The 27,047-nt window shown below is 42.6% G+C and overlaps 1 protein-coding gene across 3 annotated transcripts in view; it reads right to left on the bottom strand.

Annotated features, from left to right (window-relative positions):
* The window catches only part of ATXN10 (ataxin 10), a 158,867-nt gene that overhangs the window by 16,064 nt on the left and 115,756 nt on the right, over positions 1 to 27,047 (bottom strand). For all 3 annotated transcript variants that reach the window (XR_009054719.1, XM_057741952.1, XM_057741951.1), the window contains one exon: positions 13,598 to 13,661. Coding sequence is in view for 2 of the 3 variants with exons in the window: in XM_057741952.1 (XP_057597935.1) it covers positions 13,598 to 13,661 (64 nt within the window). In the remaining variant the exon portion in view is untranslated. The remainder of the gene's footprint in view (positions 1 to 13,597; positions 13,662 to 27,047) is intronic.

Genomic DNA, 27,047 nt, shown 5'->3' on the forward strand with positions numbered 1-27,047 from the left:
TCTCCTCCATCACAGCCCACGAGCAGGGGTCCCAGCCTCCTGCCCCAGCATTTCCAGGGCCTGGCCCATGGCCTCCTTGTCCATATCCAACGAGGGCCGACCTCATCCCTTCGCGCCCAGTAAGGGCTTTGTTTTCCTTTAATCTTCTGATTGTAGAAAAATAAGTGGTACAGAGAACCCAACACCTCCTGCTAAGAAGGATGATTGCAAATGGACAGCCAGGCAGCTATTGCTTCCCGGGGCTGCACACGGCTGTGGCACACAGGAGTTTCCACCAGCCCTTCTCTGTCACTGCTAAATTTCACTACGGTCATTTTAGGCAAAAATACTGACATCCGTCAGGGTAACTGGAACATGTTCCTCTACGTCACGCTTCAGCAGCCCAACCTCTCAAGTGTCATACAAAATGTGTATTCTGTGTGGCAGTGTCATTTGCGTACAGAGACTTAAAAAAGTTATTAACACCCTAAACATTTTCCAAAGTCACCGCTCACTTTAATAAAGAAAGCAAATGCAAAAGGAAAAACTGGCAATTACCTAACTTTGCACGAAAATATATACACCTAAATAACAACGATACTCTGACAGCACAAACGCCGTGCCCGGAACTGCTCTGTGCTCAGCAGTCCTCCTCGACCCTGAGCTCAGCAGCTCTCCCGAAGGCAGATCCTCCCCCTCTGGGGCCGCCGTGATTACGACAGCCGGAGGCCTCTACCTCGAGCAGGACAGGCCTAGCGAGGCGGCCTGTGAGGCCATTTGGGGAAAGAGATGAAGTATGATTGGCAAGCACTAAAAGGATGTCCTTGCGCTGGTAAACTTTACGCTGAACGTGCTTTCAAAGGTGTCCGACACGCTCTGTGCAGAGAGAGGTTCCCGAGACTCTGAGTACAGCCTCACGGGAGGTGGGGTCTGAAGGAAACTGTCATGCGTCTGAATTTTAGGCTGATGTTTCAGACTTACAACTTTACGGTCTCATCTACACGTCAGACGTACAATTTCTGACACAAAGTCAAGACTTAGGGACGTTCTCTGCACATGATCCTCTCTTTTGTGGAGAAGCTGGGAGGGTGCAGAATGACACCACGCAAACACTGTCGGAGAGCACAGCTGCGAAAGCAAGCATCTGGCTCACCCGACGGCGGAAGGGAAGAGGGAGAAACAGAAAATAACCAATATTTCATATAGTTTCTTCCCGTTTCAAAATTCAAAATTCTCTCCTGGGTGGACTACTAGCGTGGAATGGTTTAATAAGCAAGCACGTCTAACACGGTTTCCCAGCAACACCCTCCCTGGAGTTACGCTCACCCGGCAGCGTCTGTTAAATCAACCTGCCTCAGGAGCAGGTCCTGAGGAGCACAAGTGAATGGCAACACATGTCCACATGAAGTTTTGCTCCTGGTCTGAAACCAATTTTACACGGTGGCACTTAAAACACTAATAATAACCACTGAGAAGGAAAATTAAGCAAACACAGTGTCACCTCAAAGCCAGGTGGCTGAAGAGACAGACAGAAGTCCAAGGAAGCAGCTTCCAAGGACCCTTTCTCACTCCTTCCCGTCCCCACCCAGGCTGAATGGGAGCAAGGGCGACGTGGCCACCTGCAGACCACATGGTTCACATGGGGCACCTCACCTTGGAAAAATGACTCCCATTTTCTAACCTACGTGACAGTAAACCTCAAGCAATCTTGCTTTCCGTGCGAGTAAACCAGACAGAGCGGGCTTAGCAAGACCAGCCCAGAGGCCGGGCGTGTGTGCGGGGCTGAGCTCAGCGGGCAGGTGCTCTGCACCCCAGCTTCCACGTGCAGACGTCTCAGGGTGGCGGCAACAGTTTTCACCGCTAGCCGCTACGACCTCAGAGATGTGAGAAAAGGAGACACACACAACTAAAAGCGAAGCAGACATGATCTGAAGGAGTACAACCTGAGATATTTCAGGCTTATTTCAAAACAGTTTCACTATTTGCCAAAACACCTGAACAAGGAAACAGAGTCCGCTTTTGTGAGAGCGTCATTCATGACTTGACATCCCAACTCTTCCAACTTTCAGCTTCGAGCCCTGGGGAACCAGTTGCTAGGATACTGCAGAAGCCACATAAAGCGGGTCTTCTTCCCTCTTTCACTCTGAACGGGTCACTCAGATGACGCCTTGGCCAGCATCTGTGTGAGCGTGTGTGGGGTGCGGGGTGGCGGCCTGGGAGCGGCACCAGAGCATCGCCCACCCTTAGCCCCACAGCAACTTGCTTCATATGGGGCCCAGGGAGGCCTCCGCTAACCTGCGAAGTCACGTGCGCGCTTGTTTGCTTTGGATGGGGAGAAAGGTTTGGTTTGCACATCTTCAATCACACTAGGTGAGGGGCAAGCGAACCAATGAGAGGCTTTAAAAAACCAAATTAGGTCACTGGGAAGCCAAACCCAAAGTTTATCTTTTTAAAGCCAAACAGCATTAAGAGGTTTTCTAGTTTTAATAAACGTCAGCTCAAAGGCTGAAGGAATGATCACCAAACGTTCATCAGCTGTTTAATGCTGGGGACACCGAAATTGACAGGAGACAGTCCTTACCCTCCGGAGGAGGAAAGACTGATTTCAGCAGAAAGACTTCCTAGCCATTTGAACATGAGGACAGGCAAAGTAAGCTATTAAAAGCAGAAACGTAGTGTTTTGTGAACACAGCATGAGCAGTTCTCCAGTGTGGAAATTCACTGATACCTTCCACAAACAACATAAAGTTTAGTCCGCTGTGACATTCTGAAATGTTCAAGGCCTTTCCCTGAACGACGCCTCCCTCTGGCGGCTGCGTGGCAGGCCTGGTTACAAGCTGGACTCCTCATGAAGAAAAGGACAGAATGGAACAGGTTTCCACATTTATACTAAAATTCCTGCATTCCCCAAGATGTGGCACTATAGTCCAGAATTTCCAAAACGCACATGAGAACAGTAGACTCTGCGGAGTCCTGCAAGAGAGGCGCCTGCTTAGCACAGGTCCTACACACATATATTCTTTAGAAACCTCCTCTCGTGTAATAGCTATTTAAGGTACTGCAGAAAAAACCTGCTTTGGAACGAACACACTGTGGTAACACTCCCTTGGCTCTATGGGGTCCAAGGTGGGGTGTGCAGAACAACACAGATCCCGCCTAGGAGAGACTTTCCTAGAGGAAAAGAGTTACGGACCCAGTTGTTTCCATGTGTGCTGTTCACGGAGCACATGAAGCAACACAACTGACCCACAGAAGACCAAGATGAGGCACTTGGGCTCAGGTAAGGGGGATCGTGCAAGAATTCGAGGGAAGACACACAAGCTCGAGTCTGAGAAGAGGAAGGAGAGCGCCGTAGGAGAGGTACCTGTTTTTCAAAGCAGCTACCACCTCAGGGCTGAGGTATCTACCTTGATTATGACCTGAGGCCAAAGCAGAGCAGTGCATGGGTACCACATGCTACACGCGCGACACGATTAATTAACTCAAGACTGGATCCAACCCCCAGCTGAAGACCCATGTGTCCCCCAAGAAAGTACACCTGAAAGAAACACTGTGAGGGAGGGAAGGTAGCGCCCACATGGAAGTCTGGACACTTGAACCAGGACCACAGCACAGACAACCCTGGGCTCGCACCCTGGCCCTGCCACTCGTGAGCTGGGAGAACCCGGACCAACTGTAGGCAGGGAAGCAACTTGCTGACCTTTACTTTTCTCACCTGTAAAATAACAGTCCCCAACAAAGAGGCTTGTTAAAAAAAAAAAAACTGTGCAAGATAATGTATGTCAAGGGTATAGCACAGGGTTTGGCACCTACAAATAACTCAATAAATGATTAAAAAAATATTAATATGAGGAGCAACAGAACGCACACATCCTAAGCGTACATCCTGATGGGTTTTCTCACGCGTATACATCACAAAACCCCACCCAGATCAAGATACAGAACGTGCCCAGCACCCTGGAAGGCCCCCGGGTGCCCCTTTCCAATCAATATCCGCCCTTCTATCCCTCAAGGTAACCACTATCCTGACTGCTATCAACAGAGATCAACTCTGCCCGCTCTTAAACTTCGTGTAAGTGGAACCATACAGCATGTACTCGTTCAGAAGCTGGCTTCTCTAGCCAAATACTGTGTTAGGGAGAATCATCTATTTGTTCCACAGAGCAGGTCATTCTCTGCCACTGTACAGCGTCCGTGGAGTCATCATTCCACCAACTTATCTATTCCACTACTGAGGACTGTTTGCGATGTTTCCATTTGGGGCTATTGATAGTGCGACTAGGAAGGCCCCTGCACACGTCTTCAGATGGACGTGTGTATGCACTTCTCCTGGGGGAACACACAGGGTGGGTGGACGCCTAGTGTTAGCAGACACTGCCAAAGTTTCCAAAGGGGCTTTTCCACCTGACATCTCCACCATCAATTTATTACAGCTCAGGGTGCTCCACATCCTTGCCGTCCCTTGGTGCTGTCAGCCCCTCGTTAGCCGTTCTGGAGGGTTCCTCACGACCGACAACACTGAGCTCTTTCTACATGTTTACTGGCCATCTGGATTTCCTCTTCTGTCCATTCTTAAAAACTGAATTATCGTTTCTTTGTTGTTTTGCAGGAGTCCTTTATATATTATGGGTATGAGTCCCTTCTCAGATATGTACGATACAAATACCCTTTCAAAGTCTTTCTCTTACAGTTAGCGCTTTTCGGTGATACTTTTATTTATTTGTTTATTTAATTTATTTTTTTTTGTGGCTGCGTTGGGCCTTTGTTGCTGCAAGCGGGCCTTCTCTAGTTGTGGTGAACAGGGGCTACTCTTTGTTGCAGTGTGCGGGTTTCTCATTGCAGTGGCTTCTCTTGTTTGTGGAGCATGGGCTCTAGGCGCATGGGCTTCAGTAGTTGTGGCATGCAGGCTCAGTAGTTGTGGCTTGTAGGCTCCAGAGCACAGGCTCAGCAGTTGTGGCACAGGGGCTTAGTTGCTCTGTGGCACGTGGGATCTTCCCAGCCCAGGGATCGAACCTGTGTCCCCTGCATTGGCAGGCAGATTTTTAACCCCTGCGCCACCAGGGAAGTCCCCTGGTTATAATTTTGATGTCTTGTTTAAGAAATCTTTGCCTATTCCAAGACAATAACCATATTCTCTTATGATTCCTTCTAGAAGCTCTCTTGTTTTTTCCCTTTCACATTAAGGTCTATGATTCATCTTGAGTTAATGTTTGTGAGTGGTATGAGATAGGGGTGGTAGGCTTTCTTCCCCCTTATGGATATTGAATTGGTCTAGCACTATTTATGGAAAAAGACCATCCTTTTCTCCTCAACTACAGGGGGCCCTTTGTTGTGTACGTGCAAATCTGTTTCAGGACTTTCTCTTCTGTTCTGTGATACTATTATCCTTATTATTTGAGTTTTACCACTGACTCACAGTGCAATCACACATGAAAGTCTACCTTTCTCCTAGGCATTAACAGCTATCACAGGGTATTTGTACGAGCACATCTGTTTGTTGAGAAACTAGAGGCTGGGCACTTTGCAAACACGATGACATTTCATATTCACCATAACCCTGTGGGGACAGGTCCCACTTTAAATAAATAAGCTAAAGCTCACAACAGAGTGAAGTGTTTAGAGGGCAGGAAGCGGCAGAGTCTGGGTCTGCCTAGCCCCAGGGCTGACACGCCTGCGCCTGTGCCGGGCATCCTCCACAGGAGACTGCTGCGGAAGTGCTGCTGGTTATTACTCCTGTGAATAGTGACATTTCTGTGCACGAGTACAACTTACAGATGAGGCCTTTCAATAAAAAGGAAAGAAGAAAGAGAAAGAAAGGAAGAAAAAGACAGAAAAGAACAGGGAAAAAAACCCCAACCCTGTTTAGACACTCATCCTATCTCTATCCCCTCCCCCTCCAGTAAAAGCAAAATATATAAAAAAAAAAAAACCACATCAAGGACAACTGATCAAAACACAGATCAAAAAAGAATCAAAGAAAAACATTTCAAATAAAGTTCAGCTGCTTCTCTTTGGAAACAACAACAAAAAATTCCACTTGCCACAATAAACTGACAAATAAGCAACTGGCTCTGTGGTAGCGGAGCTGGAACTTTCCGACGGCATCTGCTCCTATATCATTACTGCGGGTCTCCGCAAGGGAGCCGGTGAGTGAACAGCTGGGCTTCTGTCCCTGACGCGGCGGCCACTGCGGAGGGCCATCCTTCGGAGTTAAGCACCCTTTGAGATGATGCCTTTTCCCTGGAACTAGAAATCCCAGTCGGTCTCTAGAAGCCACCTCTGAGAAATGGGACCGTAAGCTTTCCAGACCTGTTCCTAGCCTGGGGCAGTTTTCAGCTCAGTTTGCTCTGATATGCCACCTTGAAATTCCTAACCCTCAAGGGTAGCCGAGAAAGAGGAAGTCTTTCATGAGGTGTGAACCACAGATTTCTCACGGAGAACTGAGGGCTACTACCCTAAAGTAACTCGAGCCCCCACCCCCACGCTGTGGAGGACACGTGAGCACACGGACACATGGATCCACAGTGACAGAGAGCGGAGGTATTTTTACTGACTGACAGTTACTGTCAGCACGGATTCCTGGTCTAGGCATACACAGAATATCTATTGCTTTTTAGCACAAAAAATACTGAAAATTCAATGAAAGCTTGACTGGCGTTAAGTTAGTCAGGGGTTAAACCAAACACAGTTGAAATAATATCACTGCCAAACCAAGCTTATTCAATTCACAAAAGAATCATCAAACCCAGGGAAGAAATTTCTCCTGTGCCTAGACCCACCCTCCCAGCTGTCAAATAAACACACACAAACACACACACGTTTCATCAAGCTGCTGTTTTTTCACTCATCTGCTCACTGTTCTACTCCACCATCCACCATCTAAGAAATATTTATTGGACATTTACTATGTACCTTACAGTGGCATTTTATATTGAGGTGAAAAACAGAAAAAATGGTCCCTGCCCTTATAGACCTTGGTCTAGAGGGTAACTAAGACATAAATGCACAAATTAAGTAATTAATTATAGGCTGTGATAAGCTGAAGGAATAGAGCAGGTTCTAGGAGGGGGTGATGGGGCGACCTGGCCTCGACTGGGGCCACAGGAAGGCTTCCCTGAGGAAGGGACGAGGAAGGTGGACACAGAGACCATGAGGACTGAACCAGGGGAGTGAGTCCAGGCTGAGAGACGAGCGTGACAACTGCCTGGAGGTGAGAAATTAGATGGATCGGAGACACAAAAAAGGAAGCGTGTCTGGGGAATGCTAATAAAGGGAGAACGGCCTAGATGCAAATGAAGAGGCAGGTGGGGCAGGACCAAACAGGACCTTTTAGGACGTGCTGCAGCCTGTGGATTTACACTAAGAACAACTGACAGGCTTGGAGGTTTCGTAAACAGGGACATGTTTATGAGAGATGGTGTGGGGCAGGGAGAGTCAAGAGGCAGAGAGGAATGACCCCATTTTGGTTTTAAAAGATTGCACAGAATGGATGGGCAATAAATATCACCTGAACACAACAAAACCAGAAACTGAAAGATGAGTGATAGGAAGCTACTGCTTCCAGGCCAGGAGTGAGGAAATTATGGACTGGATGGTACCAATGGAGATGAAGGGAAATGGGTGGGTTTGGGATGTAATCTGGAGGGAGAACCAACAAGACTTGGTGACACTTTAGAAGTGGGAGAATGAAAAAGAAACAGCATCACGGGCGACTCCCAGGTTTCTGACCTGAGCAACTAGATGGATGGAGATATTCCCGCATTTACTGAGAAAAACAGGGGAGAATTCTACAGAGATATTAATAACTTAACTCTGGACATCCTACATCTGGGATGTTGGTGAGATATACAAGCAAAATGTTAAGCAGGTGTCAGAGAGATAAGCCTGAGACTCAGAAGAGTCTGTCTAGAGAGGAAACCTGGTAGACACAGGTGAACAGATGATGTTTAAAGCCTTAAGAATACCCAGAATACAACTCCATCTCCTGTCTCCACGGCTACCCGCCTGGCCCAAGCCACTGTCATGGCCTGCCTGGATGCCTGCAGCAGTCTCCCTACAGGACTCCCTGTCATTCCACGGGCCCTGCATAGTGCCTGGGATAGAAAAGGTGCTCAATAAACACTGAATGAATCAACAAATAAAGGAATAAATTTAAATAAATAAATAAATTTCCCTAAGATTCCCCAGGGAGAAAATGTGGAGTCAGAAGAGAGCTCCTGAGCTCTGGAGTGTCCAGGAGAACGCCAACGTTTAAAAGCTGCGTAGAAGAGTAAGTAACAACAGTGAATGAGAAGGAGGAGGCAGGAAGACGTGAAGAAAAACCAAGAGAAAGCACTACCATGAGAGAAACAAGTGTTATGTTAAGGAGGAAGTGATTAGTTCTGTTGAACTGAGTTGTAATATGATGAGATCTGCAAAGCATCCGACGATTTTGACAGCACATTCATCTGCCTATGTTCTCCTTTGAAATTACTCCCTGTCTTTCTCAATAAATGGGGGAATATCTCCATCGCCCTAGTTGCTCAGGTCAGAAATCTGGGAGTCACCCTTGATGCTGTTTTTTATTCTCCTGCCTCTAAAGTGTCACCGAGTCTTGTTGATTCTCCCTCCTGATTACGTCCCAAATCCATCCAACAAAAAGGGTAAAGGGGCTTCCCTGGTGGCACAGTGGTTAAGAATCTACCTGCCAATGCAGAGACATGGGTTCAAGCCCTGGTCCAGGAAGATCCCACATGCCGCGGAGCAACTAAGCCCGTGTGTCACAACCATTAAGCCAGTGCTCTAGGGCCTGTGAGCCACAACTACGGAGCCCACATGCCACAACTACTGAAGCCTGTGTGGCTAGAGACTGTGCTCTGTAACAAGAGAAGCCACTTCAATAAGAAGCCTGCGTACCACAACGAAGAGTAGCCCCTGCTCGCCACAACTACAGAAAGGCTGCGTGCAGCAACAAAGACCCAATGCGGCCAATGATAAATAAATAAATAAAAATTTAAAAAATCAATTAAAAAAAAAAAGATAAAGTAGAGACACTCTGGCTTGAAGGATACCAGATGCAGAGGGTGTAGATACCACGCTGGAAATACTGGAATTAAGTCTAAGTATACATATTAAAACATTGAGATCCTGTAGCTATCCCAACAAGATGCTGGAATCAGGCATATATTTTCAAACAAACTCAAATAGTTCCTTACCCATGAACCCACTTTAAAGAAAATTCTAAAAGAAGGACTTCAGGCAGAAGGAAAATGATCCCAGGTGGACAAAGCAATGAGATGGGGCAAAAGGCAGGAAAGTAGTAAGTGTGTGGTTAGATCTAAATGAACATGGACTTTATAGAACTACAATAATAACATTTTATAGGACTGTAAAAATAGAATAAAAATATATAACAACAGCATATAAACTGGGGGGTGCTAGGTGATCCTGTATTATCTGAGAAGGGGGGTAAAGGTCTGAAAAACATTAGATTTTCCTTAGTCAAGGATATATGTTATAATTTCCCAGGGAACTATCAACAGGATAGAAAAAAAGAATTAAAAACTTTTAAACTAGAAAAAGATAAACACTGAATTATATAAAACAATAAATCTGAAAGAAGGCAAGAGAGAAAAATAAAATAGAAAGCAAACCAGAATGGCTTAAATATAAACAGACCAGTAATTAAATTAAATATAAATGGGCTAAATGCAATAGCTAAAAGGCAAAGAAACTAGATTAAGAAAAAAATCAACTATGCTGTTTACAACAAACACCTCTGATACAGAAAGGCTGAAAATAAAAGGACTGTAAATGTTATACCATGTAAATACCAACCAAAAGCGAGATAACATAGCTATATTAGTATTAGGCAAAAAGCATTTTTAGAGATATAGAGGGTCACTTTACAATGACAACAGGGATATTTTTCAAGACCTATTATACACCTTAATCTAATAATACTGTCTCAAAATATATAAAGAAAAATTTTATATAACTAAAAGGAGAAATTTAGAGAAAACTATAAGCACAGTAGACAAAAATATCACTAAAAATGCAAAAATTTTTACAAACTTGACCTAAAAATACTGTACTCCACTACTAGAGAATAGATGTGATTTTCAAGCACACATAGAACAGCTGCAGAAACTGACCACAGATGAGGTCATAAAGCAAGTCTCAATAAATTTCACAGGACAAAGAACATCAAGTGTGTGCTCTCTCATCGTAATACATTTACGTTAGAAGTCAGCCTCCAAGAGATGATTCTTATCTGTTCAGAAGTTAAGAAATGCATTTCTAAATAATCCATGGGTCAAAAAAAAAAGAAAGAAATTAGAAGACACTTTAAGTGCCTGGTAACCAAAATAATATGTACTAAAATCCACACACAGGAGCTATACAAACACACAGAAAGGAATAAAAGCTGAGAAGTAATAACCCTGAATGAACGGACAGATAGAGCATGTTCACGGGTTAGAAGACTCATGTCAAGTCTCATTAAACTGATTTCAGCCGATGCAATCTCAATGAGCAGCTCACTACGTAGGGACTTCAAATTGTTTTTGTTGGTGGTGACTTTACATGTGCGCACGTGTGTATGCACGTGTGTTCACATAAATGTACCAGTGTGAATGTGCAGAATTTGACTAGCTGGTTTTAAAACTTTTATGGGGAAATACAAATGACCAGAAATAGCCATAATACTCTTAAAAGAGGAGAAACGCCGAAGTTGTACGGACTCAACTGACTGACATCAAGATACTTTAGAAAGTGACAGTCCTGAAGACCACAGAACTGGTGCAGGGATCGACGGAAAAGAGAAGAGAGTCCAGACCCACACATATATAGACACCTGACTTATGACACAACAGGCACTACAGTAGACAATGTGTGTTCTTTTCAATAATCGGGCTGGGACAACTGTGTGCCCTTATGGAAAAATATAAAAACAGACCCCTAAGTCACACCACACACAAAAATCACCTCTAAGTGAACTACAGACCTAAATATAAAAGGTAAAAATGTGAAGTATTCAGAAGATAATATAGATTATCATCATGACCTAAGGGTACAAAAATATTTCTTTAACAAGATACACACCCAAAAAGCTAACGATTAAAAAAAAAGTGATAAATTTGACTAAAAGTTAAGAACTATTAATAAAAAAACAAACAAAAACTATAAAGAGAATGACAAGTCATAGAATAAGAGAAAGGAAATACTAGCAAACCATGTAGCTGACAAAGGACTTTGATCTAGAATATATAAAGATTACAAACAAATTATAAAAAGATAACCCAATGAAAAAATGGACAAAAGGTTTTGATCAAGTGCGCACACACACAATCCTACACCTCCTGGCATTTTTTTAAAAAGCCAATATAGATTTATTACTTTGATGAATAAAAAATATGGGAAAGAAAAAAATGTAAGAACGGGGAGGGGTTAGTGAATGAGAGGTAAGGAGGCAAGGTCGGGGTAATGAACTAATTCTTGGGAGAACTTGCCCGGAGCAGCGCAGAGGAGCTACGGGTGGGTCCAACTTGCTCTGGCTTCTAGGGAGGCCGGGTTTTAATTCATGGCTCACATCTAAAAACTGAATCCTCAGGCTATGATGCTTCTTCATTTCTGACCATTCAACCATCATTCTTCCTGTGCTCTCGTATTTTGGTAGGTATCTCATACCTTATTAAGTATATTTTGCATGTCTTTAAAATCTAGTAGGCATTTATAAACAGAAGTCCAAAGAGTTACTAAATACATATCACACTAAACATGTAACATTTTACCTTTTCTTGACAATTTAGAGGAGATTCTGGACTTGTAATGCTTCATTATCACTATAAAAACCATCCATATAAATTTTTTAAATTTATAATTCTGAGTAATTTCTCCACTACATGAATATGTTACTGTGCTTCCTCTGCATGTGTTCTGTCCCCTCCCAGTGACTCATAAAGAGGCGGTTTTGGAACATGGCTAAGAATCAGGCACACGCAAGTTTCACTTCTGGGTCTGACCTTCACGTCAAGTCACTAAGGCCCTCTCTCAGCTACAAACAGGCAGGATGCTGAGAATAGCATGTGTGTCAGTGCTGTCCAGTTAAATAAGGTGATGTATGTGAATCCACAGGAAGGATTCAACCAATGTTCCCTGAAAGAAGTGAATGAATGAATGAGTATCTGGCAAGGAGATGCCAACATTTTAAAAGTCTCTGCAAGCATGAGCCACAGGCAGCGTACCTGCAGCACTGCGACATGCTGTGTGCAAGCAGACTTTGAATTTTTTGGTCTCTGCTAAAGGCCAGAGATTAGCGAGAAAAACCTTTTCTCACTAGAAGGTCAATTCAGGGAATATAAAAGTAAAACTGGGTGAATTTCTTTGTTTGCAATAAATCATTTTTTTCATCAGGAAATGCAACACCTGCAGGTACACCTGAATGTTCTTTTACTGCTTTCCTGTACGGAAAGCTTTCTTTTTTTTCCTTTCCTTTTTTGGGGCTAAAAAATTTCAGAACTCTCTAACGAGTGCAGCCTGCGGTGCCTGATTCTAACGCGATGCAATGAAGCAACTCTATTTTACTTTGAAGAAAAGTCTTCTGAGGCTGTTTTTCTTTCCCTGACTGAGCTTATAAAGCTATCATGCTCTTCAAAACAGGGGATTTTCTTCTATTGCCAATCACACAAATGACAGTATCTTTAGCACAAATAATAAGCATTTCTCAATCTACTTACTTTGAAACACATGATTTTCATCAGCCCCTTTTCTCTTCTTGACAGAAACCACAGTGAGCATTTTAAAAATAAAATTCCTCTCCTCCTTAGGCTCCTACAGGGTTACAATCGCAGGTCCTCGCAATGGCCTGATTCACCCCGCCCTGACCTACGATGAGCATGAGACCAGGCAACAGCCAGCGCGAGGGACTGGGCTGACAGCTTCCCACCAGGGAAGGTCATGAAATTAAACAGATTCTCTCTCAAACCTTAACAGGCTGCACCCTGTCCCTGGCTCCTCCTCCCTGTACCAGATCGGTTTCCTACCGGGCAAGACGTTGGTGGAGTGGTGGGGAATAAGCAAGTTCCCTGCAGAACACCCTCCAGAAGGGCAGTCAAACCAGGTGGGGGCAAGTGCCAGAGTCCCCAGCGTCAGTAACACAGGGTCGCAGGACAGCACCAAACAAAAACAAGAATTGAGGGCCACAGAAATGTTTCTCCCTCCTCCTGGGGTCTCAGAGGCCTCCAAACTACTGGTAAAATGGTTCTTTCAAAGGACTGGATACTCTGAATTACAGAAAAAAAATGTAAGCTTCTTCACATTTACTCCCAGGAACACACAGTGTGTGGAAAAGTGACACCAGTGACACGCGGCGTGCACAGGGGCCATGGACGAGCTTTTGCCCTGAGTCATGCGGCACTCTGCAGTAGAACGCTGGTGGAGAATGGCCTACGCACCTGGAAAACTTGAGCTCGCTACACTGCCCAGGCTGCAGGAGTGATGCTCCAGAATGTGGCTTAGTTCTTAGGAATGAGCCAGCAAGAAAGCCCCCAGCTACCCACTGAATGAACACCAGGCCAGGGCCTCGTTCTGCGAAGGCCCCTGAGTGTGAACGAACGCTCGTGAGTCACGTCAAGGATACAGGGGTTACTGTCATCGATGCTACAGCTGTCCAGGATCAGGGGAATGCCGTCCAGCTCGTTCACCTACAAGAACAGAGAAGACAAATTTACACCCTGAGACAGCCAGGGAAGGGCTGGAGATTACCTGTGACCTGTTTTGCCCTTTTTTATTTCTATACTCATTGTTAAAATAATACTATTTGTGCAATTACCTGAAATGCCTATATCAATCCAGAAATATTTACAGATGTGTAAACAAAGAGTGATACTTTTTCTTTTCATCCTTCCTCAAAAATGTTGAGCAACTGGAAAGCCATATAAAAAAGTATAATTAAACACAACACTGTAAATCAACTAGACTTCAATAAAATTTTTTAGAAAAGTATAAAAGCGGATCTCTTCCTAATACTATTCACCAGGATAAATCCCAAATGAATCTCAGTTTATTAGTAAGTGAATTCTTTTTCTAAGTCAGAAGCAGGGAAAACGTTTCTAACCATGCCTCAAAATCCAGAAACAATAAAGGTTTTAAAATTTGACCACATTTTTTTAAAGGCAAATGAAAGCTGTAAAAATTATCTGAAAGATACCACAGGCAAAGGGTTAATATTTTAATATACACAGAGCTTGTCATAATTGAGAAAAGACCAACAATCCAATAGAAAAATGGAGAAATACACGAACATAAATGGCACAGAAAAAAGGAAATGCGGATGGACTGCAGAAGTATCAGTATCTGCTCTGCTTTGCTCCTGATAAAGACACAGGCAAATGATGACACCCCTCCCCAGCTGCCACAAGGGCACACGGTCCCGTGTGACAGCACCTGCTGCTGGTGAGGCTCCCCCGGCACCGTGGGGGTGGGTGCTGAGGGCAGCGGGCAGTACACAGAAAGACCGCATATGATCCCACCTCTAGGACTGCTGATCAAAAATACAGTCATGTGGAATTATGTTTGCACAAAGTTATTCACTGCAGCACAGCTTATATTTGTAGAACAGTTTTACTGAGGTAAAACTCACACACCATAAAACTCACCTTTGTACAGTATACGGTTCAGTGGGTTTTAGCGTATTCACAAAGCTGTGTCACCATCACCACAATCCAGCTTCAGAATGTTTCATCACCCCCAAAGGAAACTGCATTCCTATCAGCACGCACTCCTCACTTCTTCCTCTCTGCAGCCCTTAGCAACTACTAAGCTACTTTCTGTATCTATGGGTTTGTCTATTGTGGGTGCTTCAAACACATGGGCTCATTCAACATGAGACTGGCTCCCTCCCTTACTGTAATGCTCCCAAGGTTCATCTACGCTGAAGCATGTGTCCACACTCTATCCCTTTTTACGGCTGAATAACTTCTGTTGTCTGGATACATATTTTACGTTCCATTCACCCGTGGATGCGCATCTGAGTCACTTCAAACTTTTGGCTGCTATGATAATGCTGTTACAATCATCTGTGCACCTCTTTTTGAATGGCTATACATATTCAATTCTCTTGGCTATATACCTAGGAGGAAACTGTTTAGTCATACGGTAAACTCTATATTTCACCTGTTGACGAACTGCCTGACTGTTTTTCAAAGTGGCTGTACCATTTTACATCCACCAGCCATGCATGAGGGTTCTGATTTCTTGACATCCTTGATAACACTGTCTTTTATTTTAGCCACCCTAGTGGACGGACATGAAATGGTATGTCACTGTGGTCTTGATTGGCATGGCTCTGATGATGAATGATGTTGAATGTAGCACAATTTATAACAAAAATCCTGGAAAAACAACTCAAGTGTCCATCAGTACAGGCTGGTTGAATAAACCATGATCACCACGTGCTGCTACGGAGAGATCATCAGGACAGAATGGTAAGTGGAACAGCAGAGTGCAGAACAGGCTTCTACGTGAAACTTTTGTGTAGTAAAGGAGGAGAAACATGACTTTTCTATACTTAAAAAAATAATGAAAGGTTAAAACAAAAAACTAATAATGGTTATTTACAGGGCAAAGCAAAGACTGAAGTGGATGAAACAGGAATGGAGGAGAGACTTCTGTGACTGTACCCGGTTGTACAATTCTGACTTTGGAATCCTGTATACGTTTTATAAAATTTTTAAAATTAAGTTTATAATGCATGTTAATCAGACTTATTGGGGTGATTACTTCACCATATATACAAATACTGAATCATTATCTTGTGCACCTGAAATTAACATATTATTATATGTCAATGATAGCTCAATTTTGGAGAATTAAATTTATAAAGTTATAAAAACAGCGAACAGAAACAATCTAATCTGATGACACCTGAAACAGAGACAAATTATCTCACAGAACTGAAACAGTGCTTTGATGGGACGTCCCCAGGGAGCTGCGTCCTCAGCTCAGATGGCCGCCTTGGCACCGTTAACGCTGAGGCTGGCATTCTGAACCCGTATTCACAGATTTAGCTGAAAACAAATGGGTAATTTATGTCATTAGGAACCAAGATTTTTTAGCATGAAAAAGAAGTATCAAATCAAAGACGTTTACGTTCACATTAGAAATAGCAGCATGAACTCGCAGTTTTCTCTTTCTGAAAAATGTTTATTTCCTAGCTATTTACTGAAAAGGCCTAGAAGCAAAGATAAGCCAAGAGCAATGAATATTCCCAGCATAAGACTAAAGATTCTAAACACCACAGTCCAACTGATAGAAACCCGAATCTCCAGTTGGCTGTGATGCACAGACTTGCTGAAGGCAGGAAAGAAGAGAGGAAATCTAATTCCTATAAATTTCCCTAGGCACTGGAGGCTGGTTAACGAACTACTATTTAATAGACATCCAGCATCTACCAGGGAATGATAGACACTAATGATTTCATTTAATTCTGACAACGCCAAGGTAGGTATTAGTGGTTCCATTTTAGAGATAAAGAAAGTGAGGCTCAAAAGTTAGTTACCCTCCCCACGGTTATTTCATTAGTAAGGTCTATTCAAAGTGAGGTCTGGAGAGCACTGTCAAGTCTGTAGGAACAGTGTGTGAAAAGAGTTAGAAACCGTGCCAGTGACTTAACAGACTTTGCTCTCTTTCCTGAATCTTATAATAAAATTTGGACTTGAATTTTCTATGTCTTAAACATCTTTTTCGTTTTCTAGTAATTCATTTATATCATCTTTTATAGGCATACTGGTCCAGGACGGTGTGGGAGCAAGATAGCTAGCTCTTCATCACTGATAGTCTGAGAAGCTCTCGGATGGAGGATTAGCCCACTGCACAGGGCTGGACCTCACGTTTTTCAGAAGCGCAGAGGGAAATTTTCTGGCCAAACTGGTAGTGGCCCCACCTGAGACTGTACCCAAAGCTTCTCCTTGCAACCGTCACACCCTACTTGTCCAATAACCTGCCGTGCGCCTATCCTCAGGGGGTGCTAACAGTGAAACCTCCAAACGGGAGAGGAGAGCCCCCGCCACAGGCACGTGTGTCGGGGAGAAGAGGACGCCCAGGAGAGCAGCCCTGGTGACCGGCACAGACGGGGGGACACCAGCTGACCCTCACCCGCTCCCCGCGAACATGAGACCCACGCCCTTGTGGAACACGGGTGCGTCTCCACGCCAGAGGAGCTGGGTGTTTGGGGTAGCAGGGGGCGCTCAGGGAAGGCCTCCCTGCAGAAGAGACCCATAGCTCAAAATGAGAAGAATGAACAGGAATTGGACACAGACGTAAAGGGGCTGTGGAGATGGCTCTCAGCAGGGGGAAGAGCACGCGCGGGAGCTGGGGGATGAGCAGCAACCTGAGTGTTCCGGGAACCAGGGGGCGGCGCAGCGCAGGGACGGAGGGCGAGGACTGCGCAGCCAGAGCGCGGAGCGCACAGTCTGGCTCCACAGCCCTTCTAGCTGGCGGCTTTGGGCAACTCCTTTACCCTCTAAGACCTAAGGTTTCCCGCCTGTAAAATGCGGACCATACGACCCACTTCACAGTGACCGTGAGAAGGGCGGGGATCACTGCGCTGACCGGCAGGCAGTCAAGACTTAACACAGGGCAGCGGGGGCGGTGGTGGTAGCTGGTAAGTTCTGTGTTGTGAGCTGGGGGACATTCAGTTGGTCAGAGCAGAGTTCGGGGCTGGCGCCCAACAGCACAGGAAAACTGGAGGATAACTTCCACAAGGCTGAGTTACAATTCGACTTTGTAAGAGGCAAAATTGTGAATTTATTTTCAAAAACCAATTTTTCTGATAAATGAGAAAGTATTCAGGATCTATTATTCAGTGCAAGAAAAACATCTCATTTTCAGTGGGGGGAGTAGACTTCTCAGATATGTTAAAAATGGGTAAGGAAATAAAATCACACGCTAGGGGCTTCCCTGGTGGCGCAGTGGTTAAGAATCTGCCTGACAATGCAGAGGTCACGGGTTCGATCCCAGCTCCAGGAAGATCCCACATGCCACGGAGCAACTAAGCCCGTGTGCCAAAAAAAAAAAAAAAAAAAAAAGAATCTGCCTGCCAATGCAGGGCACATGCGTTCGAGCCCTGGTCCAGGAAGATCCTACATGCCTCGGAACAACTAAGCCCACGCACCTAGAGCCTGGCTCCACAACAAGAGAAGCCACTGCAATAAGAAGCCTGCACACCGCAACGAAGAGTAGCCCCCCGCCCTGCCCCCGTCTCCGCAACTAGAGAAAGCCCCCACAGCAACGAAGACCTAATGCGGCCAATAAATAAACAAATAAATAAATTTATTAAAAGTAAATAAAATAAAATCACATGCTAAAAACTGACATTTGAAAGCAGGCAGTAAGGGTGAATTAAAGAGTTCTTGAAAATCACGGTTACACTAGAGCCTTGCCTGAACCGAGGGTCTGCTTTCCTAGATAAATATTTCTCATTCACACCACTGCATTATGAAATGATACGAGATAATTTTTTATAGAAATTCATTAAATGTTTATAACATAAGCGACCCATTCTAGACAAGGATGGCAGTGACATCATGACAAAGACATAATATACACTGCAGAGTGAACACAGGGTAGTCTCTGGGAAACGAATCCCAGGACGCAACACCTCCAGGAGAAGTGACTTGATCTATGTGTCATCACCAAGCTCAGGTTTACAAGTTCCTGCTGCCCTGAGCTGAGCATGGAGCTCATGTCAGGAGCAGGGGAAACAATTAGGAAATTAACAAGTTCTCTTCTGTTCGCACTTCTGTAAAACAAGGAAGTTTGTTTCTTTACCTAACATGCTGGGAACTGATTCTAGACCCATAATAAATGAGTCACAAGTTGTAGTTCCTATTAAGGAGCCAAGCTCAGACAATGCTTTCACGAAGTAACACATCTCAACAAGACAGTAAGTCTGGCTTAAACAAACTAACATTTAGCCTCTGGAAACAGAGTGTAAACAGCAGGACAACTCACTGATGTGCTAACTGTTCTCTCCCACCGAAGCCAATACTCATCTCAGAGAATGCACTCTGCAAAGCATGCAGGCCCAACTCAAATAATATCTAAGCTTCTTTGGGAAAATGTATTAGGTTGACAAAAAAACAGAGCCTCAATCATTCTGTCTGCTCTCAAACCGAACAGTAAATACAAAACCCCAAAAAACTGAAGAAAGGCAAGAGTCCAACACCAACACAGGACTGCATCTCCTATTTAAACGCCCCGCGAATCAACACAACCAAAATTTGGTGAAAATGTGTTCGTAACATAGTGCATACACAAAGGTCAGCAGTCCTGTGCTGAAGTGAGCACACGACCAACGCGGGTGTGGCAACGCTCAGACAAGGCTTTTATCTACCCATGAAGCCATCCCCGAGGTGTGACAGCCAACTCAGAAGGCCTGAAGCCCACGGGAATGGAGGCGGATGTCAGATGCTGGGTGAAGTGGATCGTCCTGTATGAGATGTGTGTGTGCCCACCCACGGGGTCAGACCAATCACCATCCCAAGCACTGAGAGGAAACAGATACTTCTGGAGACAGACAGACAGACCTATGAGAGAATCCAGCTCAGCCCTCTAGCCATGTAACCTGCAAAGAGTTCTGAACTTCAGGAAGTCCAGATTTTCTTGTATGTAACAAGAGGGTGGTGCCCACCTCACAGGGTTAGAGTGAGGGTTACACAAAAAAGCATTCGGCACAGCACCGAGCACATAGTAGGACAAAGCAAACGGCAGCTCTTTGTAATATTATTTTCACCTGGTTCTGAGGAATCTATAGGATTCCTTTACCACCCACACTTGAAAAGGGCTGCACATAGTAATCCTTCACCAAGCACACGTTTTTGTTCAGCAGAGTTTGAACTTCTAAAGCTCTCTTTCTATAACCCATAGGAAATGTGGTAGGTAAGGGTCACTCTAAGTTAGTCTCATGAACGTGGTACACCTCTGGGTTACTAATTTCCACACAAACTTTTCTCCTGGCTTTTGCCCTAAACAATCAATTCTAAGTCTTGTAAAAATACAGTACTGTTTATCTCCCTGTTGCACCTATTTCCGCGGTGATCTGTGCAGCTTACTCCCGGGCATTTCACGATTGAGCTGCTGTTCTGTCCGCAGGGCCAGAGGTACAATTAAGGGTGTTACTCAAGAAGCAAAAAGAAAGCACACGACCTGCGTTTTGCAGACAACCTTTCTACGGGACTCAGAGCAAAAGCTGAGGCCAGTGGTTCACAACCTTGTCTCCACATCAGATCACTGGGGAGGTTTCAAAAGGAACCAAGGCTGTGGTCCCAACCCCAGAACACCTCTATCAGAGTCTCTGGGAGCAAAGCCTGGATATCACTGTCTTCGACAAACTCTTGAGGTGATTCCGACATGCAGCGAGTTGTGGACTCCTGATTTCGGCAAAGTCCAAGAGCGCCCACTGAGGTAAACAAAGTCTGAGATCTGCTGCAAGCCCTCAAAGAAATTCCTAAAACTGAAGACACTATCCTTCATGTTTTTCCCCCTGGAGCTTTAATTCTGAAACGAACTTTATTGAGACGTAATTTACACACAGCAGACTGCAACTGCGCCTGTGTAACCACAGACAAATCAGGATAGAGAACATTTGCATCACCCCAGAAAGTTCCTGTGCACCCCTGCAACCACCGCTGCTCATCCTCCAGCTTTAGCAACCACTCGTCTGCTTCCTGTCACTAGAGTCTATCTTGTCTATTCTATACTATGCTATGAATAAGCCCGTCTCAAGGGAAGTCTTTCCCATTGTTTCTGATATTCATCCATGTTGTTACATACATCAGTAGTTTACTTTTATTTCTGATTAGGTAATAAACCATTTATTTACCCATTCACATGTTGATGGCTAGTTTTATCTGTAATGAATAGAGGTGCTATGAACGTATGTGTGCATGCTTTCTTGTGGACATGTGTTTTCACTTCTCTGGGGGTGATGTCTAAGAGTGAAATTGCTAGGTCATATGTTAAGTTTATGTTCAGCTTTATAAGAACTGCCAGGCTATTTTCCACTGTGATTGGACCATTTTACATTCCCTCCAACAATGTAACTGAGTGACCCTGGATCCTTAACAATGCTTGGCATTGTCAGACTTCTTAGGTGACATCATATTATGGGTTTCATTTGCATTTCCCTGATGAGTGATGTGGAGCATCTTTTCAGGTGCTTATGGGCCATTCCTATCTCTTCTTTTATGAAGTGTTATTCAAATATTTTGCCCATTTTATTAACTGGGCTACTCTTTCTTGTTGAGTTGTAACAGTTCCTCACATAATTTGGATACAGGTGAGTCCTATGCCAGATGTATGCATTTTGGATATTTTCTCCTAGTCCATGACTTGCCTTTTCAGTTTCTTAACAGTGTGTTTCAAAGAGTGTAACTTTTAAATTTAGGTGAAGAACAATTTATCAAAATATTTTTCATGCTTAGTGCTTTTTGTGTCCTAAGAAATCATGGCTTACTTCAGCAAATCAACATGTCTTCTTCTATAGGTTTTATAGTTCTAGCTTTCGTATTTCCATTATAAATCAACTTTTGAGTTTGGTGTAAGATACGGGTCACAGTTCTTCTTTTTCCTCCATAAGGATATACAGTTGTTCCAATACCATTTGTTGAAAGGACTAGCTTTTCCCCATTCACTCCACATTCGGACTCTATTCTATACTGGACTTTCTACACATCTACTTATATTTATGCCAATGCTACGTTGCTTTAATTAGCCTACTAGTAAGTCATGAAAGAAGAAGCATAATCCTCTTTGTTTTCTGAAATTGCTTTGGCTACTGTATTAGTGTCTTAAGGCTGCTGTAACAAAATACCAGAAACCGAGTGGCTTAAGTAACAAAATTTATTCTCTCACAGTTCTGGAGGCTACAAGTCTGAGATCAAGGTGTTGGCAGGATTGGTTCCTTCCAAAGGCTGTGAAAGAGAATCTGTTCCATGTCTCTCTCTGAACCTCTGGTGGTTTACTGACCACCTTTGATGTTCTTTGGCTAGTAGATCTCTGCCTTCATCTTCACATGCCTTCTTCTTCCTCTTCTTTTTTTTTAATTGAAATATAGTTGATTTACAATATTGTGTTAGTTTCAGGTGTACAGCAAAGTGATTCAGTTCTGTATTTACATATTTTTTTCAGATTCTTTTCCATTATAGGTTATTACAAAATACTGAATATAGTTCCCTGTGCTATACAGTAAGTCCTTGTTGTTTATTTTATATATAGTACTTTGTACCTGCTAAACCCAAACTCCTATTTATCACCCTCCCCTTCCCCTTTGGTAACCATAAGTTTGTTTTCTGTCTGTGAGTCTGTTTCCGTTCTATAAATAAGTTCATTTGTATTATTTTTTAGATTCCACATATATGTGTCATCATATGATATCTGTCTTTCTCTGCCTGACTTCACTCAGTATGATAATCTCTAGGTCCATCCATGTTGTTGCAAATGGCAATATCTCATTCTTTTTTATGGCTGAGTAATATTCCATCGTGTGTGTGTGTGTGTGTGTGTGTGTGTGTGTGTGTGTGTATACACACAACATCTTCTTATCCACTCATCTGATGATGGACACTTAGGTTACTTCCATATCTTAGCTATCGTGAATAGTGCTGCTATGAAAACTGGGGTGCATTTATCTTTAAAAATTAGAGTTTTCATCTTTTCTCGATATATGCCCAGGAGTGGATTGCTGGGTCATACAGTACCTCTATTTTTAGCTTTTAAAGGAACCTCCACACTGTTTTCCACAGTGGCTGCATCAATTTACATTCTCACCAATAATGTACAAGGCTTCCCTATTCTCTAGCACTTATTATTTGTAGACTTTAATGACAGACATTCTGACTGATGTGAAGTGATACCTCATTGTAGTTTTGATTTGCAATTTTCTAATAATCAGTGATACTGAGCATCTTTTCATGTGCCTACTGACCATCTGTATGTCTTCTTTGGAGAAAAGTCTCTTTAGGTCTTCTGCCCATTTTTTGATTGGGTTGTTTGTTTTTTGATACTGAGTTGTATGAGCTGTCTGTATGTTTTGGAAATTAAGCCCTTGTCGGTCAAATCATTTGCAAGTGTTTCCCTCCAGTCAGTAGGTTCTTTTCTTTTTGTTTATGGTTTCCTTTGCTGTGCAAAAGGAAACATTTATACATTTGATTATACCTTTATATGTTTGATTAGGTCTCATTTGGTTTTTTGCTTTTATTTCCTTTGCCTTGGGAGACTGATGATTTCATTGAGACTTGTTTTATGGTCCAGCATGTGGTCTGTCTTGGTGAATGTAAAGAATACATATTCAACTGTTGGGTGCAGGGCTCCACAAATTTTAAGTGGCTGAGTTTGCTGATAGGTGTTCAAGTTTTTGTATTACTCCTGAGTTTCTCCTTGTTCTAGAATTTACTAACATAAGAGTGTTGAAATCCTCAATTATGATTATACAGCTAGTTCTCCTTTCAGGTCTGTCCGTTTTTGCTCAATGTACTTGATGTTCTACCATTAGCAATATATGTTCATGTTTCCATGTCTTCTTGATGGGTTGACCCTTCAATCATTATGAAATCTCCCTCTGTATATCTCAAGTCTATTCTGTCTGATATTAATATAGCCACTCCACCTGTTTCATACGTGTTTGCATGGTATATCATTTTCATTGTTTTGTTTTTAACCTATCTTCATCTTTACATTTCAAGTATATTTCTTGCAGCTATCATATAATTGAGTCTTGCTCTTTTTAAATCCAGTCTAACACTCTGTCTTTTAATTGGAATATATAAGCCATTTACTTTTAATGTACTTATCAATATAGTTGTGTTTAAGTATATCATTCTGACATTTGTTTTCTTTTTATCCTAAATGTACTTTGTTCCCTTTTACCTCTTACCCTGACTTCCTTTAGGCTGAGTATTTTTAACTATTCCATCTTTTTCCCTCCACTATTGGCTTATTAACTAACTCTCTTTCCTTTTTTTTTTTCAAAGTGCTTGTTCTAGAGTTTAGAATATGGATCGTTAACTTGTTATAGTCTGTTTACAAATAATATTATACTATTTCACATACAATGTAAGAATCTTGACACAGGCAACTGCTCTCATACATTTTACTTCTACATACATTATAAACCCCCAAATACACTGCTATTATGATTGCTTCAAAGAGCCAGTTATATTTTTTAAAAATTAAAAAGTGAAGATAAACTATATTTTACTCTTATCCACATATTTAATTTTTCCAATATATTTTATTTCTTTTTATAGAATCAGGTTTCCATCTGGTACCATTTTCCTTCACCTGGTACAACATCCTTCAACACTTGTCATAGCACAGTTCTGCTGACAACAAATTCTACTTTTGTCTGTCTGGAAATGTCTTTATTTTCCCCTCATTTTTGAAGGATATTTTGGCTGGATATATAATTCTAGTTTTCTTTTAGTATTTTAAAGACGTCATTCCTTTGATTCCGGTTTTGCATTACTTCTGGAGAGAAGCCTTATCTTTGTTCCTCTTGATTGACACCCAAAAGTGAGTGAATTAGAGAGTAAGAACACACAGAAAAGATGAACCCAAACCAAAAGCTTGCTCACTGTAAACGTTAATAGAATGGAAAAATTCCAGGAAGTCTGAGGGAGGAAAAAAGTTATCTGTTTCAAAAGAATAGAATGAAAAGAGAGAAATACAGAGATAAAATATTATGAATTTCATGAAAAACAAAAAAACAACCAACCAGAAAATCTAGATGGATATTTCTGAGAAAAGCTGACATAATAAATAAAAAGCTTGAAAAGGTCAATACTTTAAATATTTAAATGTAAATAATTTAAAGATATGAAAATGACCAAGACTCCTTGACAAAAACAGTTAAAGACCCAAACACTGTCCGAGTAAGCACCATCAACTTTTTAAGGAACAGATAATCTATTATGTATATAAGTTATTCAAAAACAATAAAAAAAAGAGGGAAAGCATCCCAATTCATTTATAAGGCTACTATGGCTTGATTCTAAAAGCAGGATTAAGACAGACCAGTATATGAAAACAACAGGTCTATTTAGTTTATGAACATACACCACTTCCCAAGACACCCGCCCCCAAAAATTTCTGGAAATAATATTAGATTAATTAAACATACCTTAAAAATTCCTCACCATCTTAATGTAGATCAGAAAATCTACAAGGCAATCATCCTCATTAATGTAATCTCAATATCACAGAGAAAGCATCGAATAATGCTTAGCACTTATTTATTTTTTTAATTCTCAGAAAACTATTTTAACTTGAAAATGGCTTATGCCAGAAACCTATGGGAAATACCATACCTAAGAGAAAATTAGATAGATTCCCAAGACCAGCAAAAACACAGAAGGATACTGTCTTCTTACTCTGACGTAGAAATATAAACTCAATAATAAGATACTGTAATTTTAAAGGTCTTTGTTTGGAGCATTGGAGTGGTGTGAAGAGTGGTTCAGTCTTACTACCAGAACAGAAGCAGTGGATGAAGGAAAAAAGAAAAGAAAACAAATAGCAGGTTTAGATGAAGTAAAAGGGATTGGGGGCGGTGGTGTGTAAGGGGGGAACAAAAGTTGAAATGTTATAGGACAGATTACCCAGATGTAAAATGGTAAATAATTATCTAGATAGGATAAAAAGATCTAAAGGGAACTGAAAATACACCTACCTAGTCCTGACTGCTCCTAAGCTGACGTTCAGAAGAGGGTTGACGTTTTAGTTGCTACTAGAACAGAAACTGGGAGAAGCATGTTTCTGGCTCCCTGGAATTACTCACACAAAGCAGAGCAGGCCCAGGAAAGCAGTGAGTAGACTCCTCCCAAATGTCATAGGCCACCAACTGTCACAGACTGAAATGCTGGTGGAACACAAAGTAAGATTTTCTACACCCACCACTTTCCCTCAGCTATCTCAGACTTTCTGCTACTTGACAACAAACACTAAGGTTTCTAGGGACACACTTTTGCTTGGGGTAATGATGAGAAGACTGGGAACTGGCTTGTTTCCTGACTTTGGTGTGTGGGGACCAGCAATGATAAGCCTGTGCCCTGTTAACTCTTTTTAGAAGTGAGGCGTACCAGAGATTTAGTATTGGAGTTCATGAAGCCCTAAGACTGTAGCTGTTAAAACACTCCTGACCCCATGCAGGCGTTAAGAGCCCCTCCAGCTGGGATTAAGCAGAATAAGAAATTGGGAAGATATATTTTGAACTTTAATTTCTTTGAATTTTAACTCACATGGGCAGTGAATTTGACTTTAATGTCTTTGGACTTTAATTTAAAATGAAATGTAATCTTTGGATTTTAATATTTCACTGGGAATTTGATAATGAGATAGAATTACTATTCAAATATAGAGTATCTCTTGTGGGCATTTTACTATTACAGTGAATTTAGGCCTTTCACTGGAGTACCTTAATATGGAATGAATTTTCTGCCTTGAGGTCAAAGTGATTTTGGAGTTAATTTGATTCATGTATTGGTCTGACCTACTTAAGAGTCTTCTGGGGGCAAAATCTCTACTCCCTACCAGTAGCCCAGGAGAAAGAAAGGAGTGTGGTTGGTACAGGCAGGAAGTGGCCTTTCAAAGTTGGGAGCAGAAGGGTCAAGCCAACTTAAGTTTCTCTCCAAAGAAAGGACACACCTCTGGCCCAAACATTAGCAGAACCACCACCAAACCAAACAAGAATGCTGAGCGGGAGAGAAGATTCTTCTCTCTTTATGCTGTGGACAGAGCTGAATTAACACAATATTCCTTGGCTTCTCTAGTGACAATCAGATCAGTGAGTCTGGCTGAATGAAGTCCACGGTATATGTAACAGGTACCTATATGTTTGTCTGATTCTTTCATTAGACTCTGGGGTTTTCAATTGCATGAAGCAGGTTTCATGCATCCCTGCACCCCTTGCCCTGCCCTTAGATGTCAATTTGCTGAAAAAAATACATGTGTGTGAAAGAGGCAAAACAGCTCTTATGACTGATCCCACCCACACACCCATTAGTATACACGTAATCAGGGTCCCTGTGCTCACG

This window comes from Hippopotamus amphibius, chromosome 7 (genome assembly GCF_030028045.1).
Source record: "Hippopotamus amphibius kiboko isolate mHipAmp2 chromosome 7, mHipAmp2.hap2, whole genome shotgun sequence".
Classification (NCBI taxonomy): domain Eukaryota; kingdom Metazoa; phylum Chordata; class Mammalia; order Artiodactyla; family Hippopotamidae; genus Hippopotamus; species Hippopotamus amphibius.